This window comes from Grammomys surdaster, unplaced genomic scaffold (assembly GCF_004785775.1).
Source record: "Grammomys surdaster isolate TR1022 unplaced genomic scaffold, NIH_TR_1.0 139, whole genome shotgun sequence".
NCBI classification, from domain to species: domain Eukaryota; kingdom Metazoa; phylum Chordata; class Mammalia; order Rodentia; family Muridae; genus Grammomys; species Grammomys surdaster.
The window spans coordinates 13,320,368-13,329,618 of NW_021604597.1; the positions used below are offsets into that span (position 1 = coordinate 13,320,368).

At 38.0% G+C, this 9,251-nt stretch overlaps 1 protein-coding gene across 1 annotated transcript in view; it reads left to right on the forward strand.

Annotated features, from left to right (window-relative positions):
* Gmps (guanine monophosphate synthase) overlaps positions 1 to 3,818 on the forward strand; it is a 31,622-nt gene extending 27,804 nt beyond the window's left edge. The window contains exons 14-16 of the mRNA XM_028763634.1: positions 1,281 to 1,411; positions 2,491 to 2,663; positions 3,697 to 3,818. Coding sequence (XP_028619467.1) covers positions 1,281 to 1,411; positions 2,491 to 2,663; positions 3,697 to 3,798 — 406 coding nt within the window. The 3' untranslated portion in view covers positions 3,799 to 3,818. The remainder of the gene's footprint in view (positions 1 to 1,280; positions 1,412 to 2,490; positions 2,664 to 3,696) is intronic.
* Positions 3,819 to 9,251: the final 5,433 nt, after the last annotated feature.

Consider the following 9,251-nt stretch of genomic DNA (forward strand, 5'->3'; position numbering starts at 1 on the left):
GGTGGTGGTGGTGGTGGTGGTGGTGGTGGTGGTGGTGGTGGTGGTGGAAAGCACATTAAAATTGGGCAGTGTTGAAGAAGGAGGACTAGATTGAACCTCGATAGTCTGTTTAGTTAGGAAGACATGTCAGGCCACTGGATTCTCTTACACAAATGCCAACAGGAACACAGGGTAGAGGAAGGAAACACTGAAAGAGAATTTTGAGAATCCCAGCAGTGTGTCTTTGGACCAAAAATGGTCTCTGCTGGAATTAAGGAGGGAGAAAATGCAGATTTAATAGCTTATCTTTAAAAAGCCTACTAATAAAATAATAGCCACCGTCTGTTTATTACAAAACAAAAATAATCATATGTCTTTTAGTCTTTACCATAATGTAATTTGTATATAATGTAATTTGTGTATCAGGCTTCATTTCAGATCATGCAAAGCTTACAGAAAATTTCTTTTAGACAGTTTAGATTTAAGTAAAATTGGCTTTCAGTAAAGTGAATATAATCTCTCAAAGTAATAATCCTACTTCCATAAATACTATTATTGCTTGTTCTTGTAAGATAAAGCTGGACTTAACTATTAATGCTCATCACGGCACACATAGGAGGATGCTGCCCGAAAGATTGGATTAATACTTACATGATGTCATTGGTTATGACAATAGGCTTAGTAACCACTGGGGAAATCTTAACTGTCTGAGAACCAACCAGAACTCTCCTGTGTGTCTGTTTGTGATCATTAGCCTGACACAGGCAGTAGTTAAAGATGAAGTGACATCTGTCTTTATTGTTCTTGATGCCAATTTAATTAGGATTCCTTGAATTCAAAGTGCTTCCTTTTACTTACAGAAAGGCAGTTTAGTGTGGCTTGTATTAACAAAGAATTACTAAATATTATATTTAGTGTGGTATATATATATATATATTATCAAATAAAGGATGTTTAACACTTCTTACCAAAAAACTCAAATTGTTTAGTGTCAGAATTGCTAATTAAATGTTATTTCATAGTTGTCTGTTTCCAGTTTTTTTCATGAATATTATTTGCTTAACCAACAGTAGTTGCTTGAGACTTCTTTTGTCTTTAGTTTGTACGGAAACTTGAAATGCATCTCAGGGTTAACCTGGAAGAGTTGTGTTAATGAGAGAGTTAATCTGTTAAGGAGAGAGTTGGGAAAGCCAGAACTCCAAATCCATAGAACATGCCACCCTGAACTGTCCTGAGATGATCGAAAGTCCCACATACAGTTTCTCACAGTAGTGTGTTTTCTCTGACCTGTTTCCATCTAGAGTTGTCTACATCTTTGGCCCACCAGTTAAAGAACCTCCTACAGATGTTACTCCGACGTTTTTGACAACAGGAGTGCTCAGTACTTTACGCCAAGCTGATTTTGAGGCCCATAACATTCTCAGGGAGTCTGGTAAGTGCTCATTCTGTTTATCACAGCACACTGTATGTATAACAGGGTTTTTATAAGTTTGGTCTTAATAATTTCAGACAGTAGGATGTAGCTTTTGCTGTTTATTATGGGAGTTTCCATAATACTGCTTTTTAAATACAGTTAATTATTCAGCTATTCACAGACACTTAGAGTAGCAAAAAAAGGTGCATAGCCCTGCATGTCTTCACAGCAGCCTATGTGGACCACAGCTCCGTTCTTCTTGTTTGAGCTTGCACCTAACAGTTCTTGTCATGATGGTCTATTTGCCATTGTATTTTCAACATTTTCAGGGCTTTTTGTTGTTCATGATTTCTCTATTGAAAACTCACCTTGAATTGTAACACTGAAGAGCTAGCTAGACCCCAGAGCACAAGAAAGCTGTGGTATACCTCATGTGAAGACCCGTGTATTAGATAAGTTACCGATTGTGAAGATCCATGTGTTAGATAAGTCAAGGCAGGAGTTTTAGTTCCATTAACTGTAAGTTTAATGTTGATGGATCTAAAGTAAATGTTAAATTAGATATTTTCAAATAGAAATACTACAAAATAGAACTCAAGGCTTTATTTTGAAGAGAGCACATTTGACCATAGATTTATAGGAACCTATCTGTATTTCCGTTTCCCTTGGAAACAGTGGGCTGTTGATCACTAAGTTGGTGTTTACAGTGTAGAATGTGGGGCTACACTGAATAACAGAAATTGACTTTCTTTTATGTATCTCATTGCTGCAGCATTGCTGTGAACAAAATATTCTTTTGCTTATGTTTGGGCTCTCAGTATATAGTCTGGATAGCTCTCACTTTTGAGACCTACCTGTCTCAGCCTCTCTCGTGGTGAGAGTACAGATATGAACGATTACATCCGCATATGATTCTGCTGCATACACTTTCAACACTGTGGAAGTATTTGAATTCAGTGTGTGACACGTGTTTTATGTGTGCAAGGAAGGGGAAGAGGGAGAGATAACAAGAGATTCTTTACTAGATTTCCTTGAGTTAGGTTAGAGTATTTTTCCACTGTGGAATGATACTAAGCACTACATGGTTCTTTCTTTAGGGTATGCTGGGAAAATCAGCCAGATGCCAGTGATTTTGACCCCATTACATTTCGATCGAGATCCACTTCAGAAGCAGCCTTCATGCCAGAGGTCTGTGGTCATTCGAACCTTTATTACTAGTGACTTCATGACTGGTATACCTGCAACACCCGGCAATGAGATTCCCGTAGAGGTAATTTATGTTACTTTTTCTAATATACTGTGTGTCAGTGCCTCATATATTACATGGTACACTGACGGAAATAGGCTGTGACAATTTATGTTTCTAGAATTGATTCTTTATAGGTTCATTTTTCTTTGTTTTCACTTATTTAATACAGTGTAGCTGAAAGGGACTTTAAATCTAATACAACATTGAGATACCTGCTTTTTCTGATTATTATGTAGAGTGTTAGCCTAGCCCTGTTGATTTTTACTTAATATAAAGAGTTTTCTCATATAAAGGACTCAATCTTAGGTGTGGAGAAGAGTTGGGAGTTTTAAGAAATAACAATGAGATTTGATGATATTTACAATTGCAATTATTTTTTTAAGATGAAGTCTTTGGTGAACCTCTGGCTGAGGATGATCTTGACCTTCTGATCATCCTGCCTTCTCCCAAGTGCTGAGATTGTAGACATGTGCCAGCCTGCTGGGGATTGAACCCTACAGTTCATTGTTTTTCTTTACCACTCTCCTTGTCTTTCACCAAAGCGAAATTCCTAGGAGTCATTTATACAGCAGCCTGTGAAAAGTGGAACTGAGACTTTGATAAGTGGAACTCTTTGTTACTGCACTAATGTGAGGCTCTGACAGGGGCTGCTGCATAGCTGGGGGCATGTTTAGCATGCATATGTTTCTTATGGCCAAGTTTGTCAGCTCTTCAAGACAGTCAGGTGCTCAACTGTCTTTGACAAAGGTTGTTAAAGTTGACAAAGTGCCTCCTGTGAGATTTTGGTAGTGCTGGAGTTGTGTATTTAAGCCATAGATAATATATGAAGTATTGTATCAACACATAAAGTGACATGCTTGGATGCTATAGCACTAAGTCACTGTATCTATGGAGAAAAATAATCTAAGTTTAATCAGAACCATCTCTCATATGTGAAGAGGAATAGCCAGAACAGATCATGTTTTAGTTTTAAGGTACAAGCATAAGCCTTGTAGGATTATTGAACATGTGGTGTATTCTCATTTTTTCTTGTAAACTTTGTTTTGGTAAACAGGTGGTGCTAAAGATGGTCACTGAGATAAAGAAGATTCCTGGAATTTCTCGAATTATGTATGACCTAACATCAAAGCCCCCGGGAACCACAGAGTGGGAGTAATAAATGTGTTGTTGAAGAACTGTGTGCAATTGAGGCTCATTAGAAACCACTTGTTAATGACATGCAGTACTGTGAAAAAACGTTCCTGAAGCAGCTACTTCATACCCAAGTTCTCATAGCAACAATCCATGGCTTAGTGTGCAGCTGAGGATGGTTAAAAGGCAAGGAATAGTTAGTGTGTCTGGGTAAATCATCAAGGCACCATTGCCCAAATGCAGACAGATTATTCCTGCTTTTGCCTCCCTTAGTCTTATGTATGGATTCTTGATATCTTATGTATGACAATGGAAGACTAGCTTCTGTCTGCTTGCCCATGTCTAGGTACTGTTAGAATCAAAACACCCTTCGGTTACCAGTATGACTTACTGTGTGTGCCTTTTCGAGAATCTAAATTTTTTTTAAATTTTTTAATTTTTATTTTTTCTTAAACGGGTAAAGAAAAGCTATTCATGCCATAGAAAGGTACAAGAAAGCTGTTTTGACATTTTATTTTATTTTATTTTATTTTTTGGCATGGTACAGGGAAAATAAAATATAAGATGCTTCAAAGATGTAGCACACCAGGAATTAATTATGGAAGGACTTAAGAGTTTGATGATGTCACAGCCATGCGTAAAAAGGAACTGACCATGTTTCTTACAGATGCCATGCTTTTCGCTGTCATCGTGTTAATACAAGCAAGAGCTTTCTCCTCCCAGCCTTGTTTCACCAGTTCCTACAGCTGTGTAGAAAGAGTTCTTAATCTCTCCCCAAGGCCGTCTCAGATACTCTCTGACAAAGAGGCTGTCTCAGAAAAGATTAAGCGATGAGAACTTGTTCCCTTTCTTTGGGAGAGGAAATGTTTCTTTTACTTAGGAAAGAGCTGTAAAAGGATACCCTAGGTCTGATCTGTAGACAGGTTTATTACTCTTTGCTCAGAAATCTTGACTGATGTGGGATGTTTGCCAATATCTTTTCTGCTAACTTCTGGGGAGGGTTCAAGACCAGAGCAGGACTTAATGCTATTGCCGATAGTTCTCACAGGTTCTTGATGATAGCCACACAAGTCTGAGAAAGTAGACAGTACAAAGTGAAGTTCTAAGAAATATTACCATGTTTTTCTCACTTGCTTTTAACCCCAGTTGCAGTCTGTTGTCTAATTTGGATCTTTTCTGTTACTCAAGTACCAATTTCTGTTTCGGATTTAGTGTTAAATGAAAACAAAAGGATATATAGCAGAAGTCATGTATTTGGCTAGTCTAGAGGATAGCCAGAAACTGCTGTTTAACCAAGAGGGAACAATCTCTTAGACCAGACATCCACACCAGAAACAGTATTTGTCTTCTACAAAAGGTTAAGTGTTTATCGTCCCAGTGAGAAAGTTCTGATGGCTTTCTAAAAGGAAGACGTGAGAGATTTAGGCAGATTGAGGGTTGTGTTATTCTGATTGGGAACTGCCAAGTACAGAATGTTTCCCAAGGTATCAGTGCATTTGATTACATCAAAAACCTAGCAGAAGTATCTGGTGCACACAGCAAGAATCAGGCAGAATGTAAGATGTTCTTACCCTGAAGTCTGTTTTGTGGCATATTGGTCACTGCCATGGTCTGTGCACAGCTGTTCAGGTGACCGTGTACTCTGGAAAGTGCTGTTTATTTATGACTTTGGCATTCTAGACATTGATGATATACATACAATACTCAAAAAGATTGGAGGTAAAATGTACTTAGTGTTTTCCTAATATGTTCTTTTAGATGCCTTTATGTAATCCTTAATGCTGAAAAGAAAATTTCTCCAGATCACATCTGCACATGATACAGAAACTTCGTGAGACTGAGCTAGTTTTCATGTTTACTATGTATTTTCCTATGTGGTCATTTCGCCTGGTACTGTATAGCTTACTTGACATCGTAGTAGTTCATGTGGGCCATTGAAAATAGTTACAGTCAAGGAGACAAGCAAGCTCAACTTGGGAATGGTTACCAGTGACTTTAAAAACCAGCTGCCAGGTTTTCTTTGAGGAAGCCATCCTTCCATTAAGTGTATTCCAGCCCTAAAACCATATATCCTTATAGGTTGTTAACTTTTTGCTTGAACTTCATGCATTTTAACATTTATCACTTGATGTCCTAGGCAGTTTTGGCTTACACTATTAGTTATTTGGGTTTGGGACACTTGTGTACATAATTGTGTTATTTCTTTGTAACTATTAGAGTAAGTGAGATCTGTGAAAATTGGTAGACCAGAAAAATTTAAAAGCCAAATAAATCCGAGCTTTATTTTAGTAGACCTAGTGATGGTCCATCTGTGGGATAGAACAACCTGACATATTTTTTTAACCTTTTTTTTTTTTAGGTGTTTTTAGTTTTAAGAGTAGTTTATGTTTATGAGTACACTATAGCTGTCTTCAGACACATAGAAGAGGGCATTAGATCCCATTACAGATGGTTGAGAGCCACCATGTGGTTGCTGGGAATTGAACTCAGGACCTCTGGGAGAGCAGTCAATTCTCTTAACTGCTAAGCCATCTCTCCAGCCCCTGCTAGAAGTTTTGAGGACAAGTTTTTAGATGTATCTCAGTGATGGGATTATACCGTTTCTTTCCTCCCCCCCCTTTCATCTTGTAGCATGCAGCCAAATATCATAAAATTAATTTCCTTGCTGTGTTGGGACTTAGCTTTTGATGGCCAATTTTAGAGAATAACTGGATTCTGTTCTGTATAGAGAATGAAGGTATTCAGGTAAAACAGACAGCACTGTCCGTCTTACTGGTTTGCCTTGCTATTAAGGATGTGTGGTCCTGGAAAGGTCGGTTTCATCTCATTGCCTCGTCTTATGAAGTCGCAATATCAACCCAACTCTGAATGGGTACTCTGTGTCCTTGAAACAGTGTTTATGTGGCTCATCAAGTTCATCCTGTATTTGAGGATGACATTGAATCTTCTCACCCTTGCCTACACCACCTCAGTCCTGTGTTCAGTTTATGCTCGTGGTAATTGAACCCAGAACTGTGTATGCTTGGTAAACACTACCAATTGAGCCACATGCCTTGGTGCATTCTTAGTTGTAAGCAAGAAAAAGCGTAGCAGGACACAGTGGAAAAGCTGGATAGTGGGTTTTTTTTTTTTTTTTTTTTACAACAAAGACCACAAACATTCATTCAGGCTACCAGCTGAAGAACATACCATCAAGATTTGGTCATCTCAGATTCTTAAAAATGCTCTTTTGCAGTGTTTGCAAACTGTCTCTTTACTATGTGTTTTTGGAAGACCTGCTAGAATATGTTTCTGCTTTGACAACAGATAAGTATTCATAACTGTTAACTTGGCAGAGCAGGAGCTGGATTCAGGCTTTCTGATTCCCTGTTGACATTCTGTATACAACTAACCAGGAGTAGATCAATGGTCACAGTATCATCTCTTAACAGGAGTTCTGGGGTCCCCATTGCCTTTCAGAAGTGATACCAACATTCTCACTCCCAGTGTTCTGACCATGCTTTCCAATTGCTCTCCTACATGATCCTCGCCACTATCCACTCCAAAACTCTTCAGAGTGATGTTAGAAGGCAGGCCTTCACTCTTATTATTACCCCAGTATTGGATGCTCCTTTAATTAGCCCAAGTCTAGGTTCAACTGAGTACAGGTTAAATGTTTTTTGACTTGAGAATTCCCTCTTGCCTTGATCAAAGTAGCTGTACCAGATGGCAGAGGAAATTATCTTACCACATGAGGCTTTCACAGCAGTAATGGCCTTTAATGCATCTGCACCCGTGTTTTTGTTGAGGTTGGGGGCCATCATTGGGAATTGAACCAGATCCAGTTGTAGCATGTCTGTGAACATTTAACAGCCAAATGAGTCCCCAGAATATCAAGATGCCACTTTTCAACAGTAGGCACACTGTATACAGAAGAGACATCCTATGGAAATATTCACCTTTTTAATTGGATCCCAACCTTGGTTGCTGTCATCTGAGGAATTTAAAATACAAACTCAAACTAAGTTAGTCTGTGTGTGGGGTGTGTGTATGTGTGCAGAGTTTTTAAGTTTCTCAGAAGGAAGAAGTTACTATTAAGGCATATAAACTGGTCTCTTGACAAACAGGTAAGGAATGTAAACTGTAGAGTCTTGATGAGATCCTCATTAACTAAGTTCAGACCTTGGGTTCAGACTTTTGGATCTGATTGCATCTATGTTCCACAGAAGGTAGACATACCAGCCTGTGTAGGAATCTGAAAGGCAACTGATACTGTTACCCATGTTGAAATCCGTATACCCTCATGGACTTATTCACCCCCTTTCTTCCTACTCCTTTTTGTTTCCTCGAAGAAATCTACCCCTGTGTTGTAGCTGCCTGCAGTTCTGAGATTGTTCAGGTCATGAGCTAATAAGGCTGAGTTATTACATAGCTGAAAAAACACTTTAGGAGCTGTGCCATTTGGTTATTAGCTATTAGAACTAGAGAGACCTCAATTAGTCACTTAATAGCACCATTGTAATTTTTCTATTAAGATTTTTGTTTTCTGTGAATCTTGTGGCAGCTTTGGACCTTATTTAGAGTTAGTAAAGACACAAAAGAGGTTAGTTATTTCTTCCATGTGTTACTTTCAGCAACACCAAAATATGAATTGTTGAAAAACCTGAACTGAATAGAATCTAGTGGAGTCACATACTTTTGAAGAACACATTTGTACTCTGTTTACATTGACTGTAACTATTACAACCTTGATATTTACATAAAGTGAGTGTAAACATCCTCTGAGAATATTTTTTATAAAGTGCTACTTGTTCATTGAAATGAATAGTGTAGTTTCTGTGAATTGCTGTGTAATTGCTAGTGACTGCCATGTTTTTATGTTGCAATAATATTGACTATAAAATTGCTTTGCTAAATTGATGTGAAATGACTAAAATCCCTTCTGTCTTCAGTAAATTTTATAAAGAAGAAAATGATGGTTTCATAATTTGTCATTAAGTCTTGGTGTTTAACAAAAAAGGGAAGCAAGAACCAAAAGGACCCAACATGTTTAGATTGTCAAAACATTGCATATATTACCAAGGGTTCGGGAAAATAAGCTTAGTCAACTTCCCTTAGGTGTATAGGAATATGTCAACATCTTGTTCAGTGTTAACAGTGGACACAAGTCTTTGAGTTGCTCTTTAGTTAAATGACCAACTAAAGGTGTGTTTATGCATGTATGCTTTTAAAATTAGCCACAAACATGATGTTCTGAGTATTCGTTTTATGTAAATCTTTATTCAGCTTCTGAAAATGCAGATTTTACTAATTTAAGGTATTTTATAGTGCAGCAAGTCAAACCCCGTGACTGATGTTTAGGCATTTGTCCACAGCTACATCACGAGCATTGGGTTCTTGTTTGTTTATAGCTGTATTATGAACGAAGTAAAGCTATCTCCTGTCAGAGAAGATTAGAGGAAACCATGAGCAGACAGTGCTGGCAGCCACGGTGTTCTG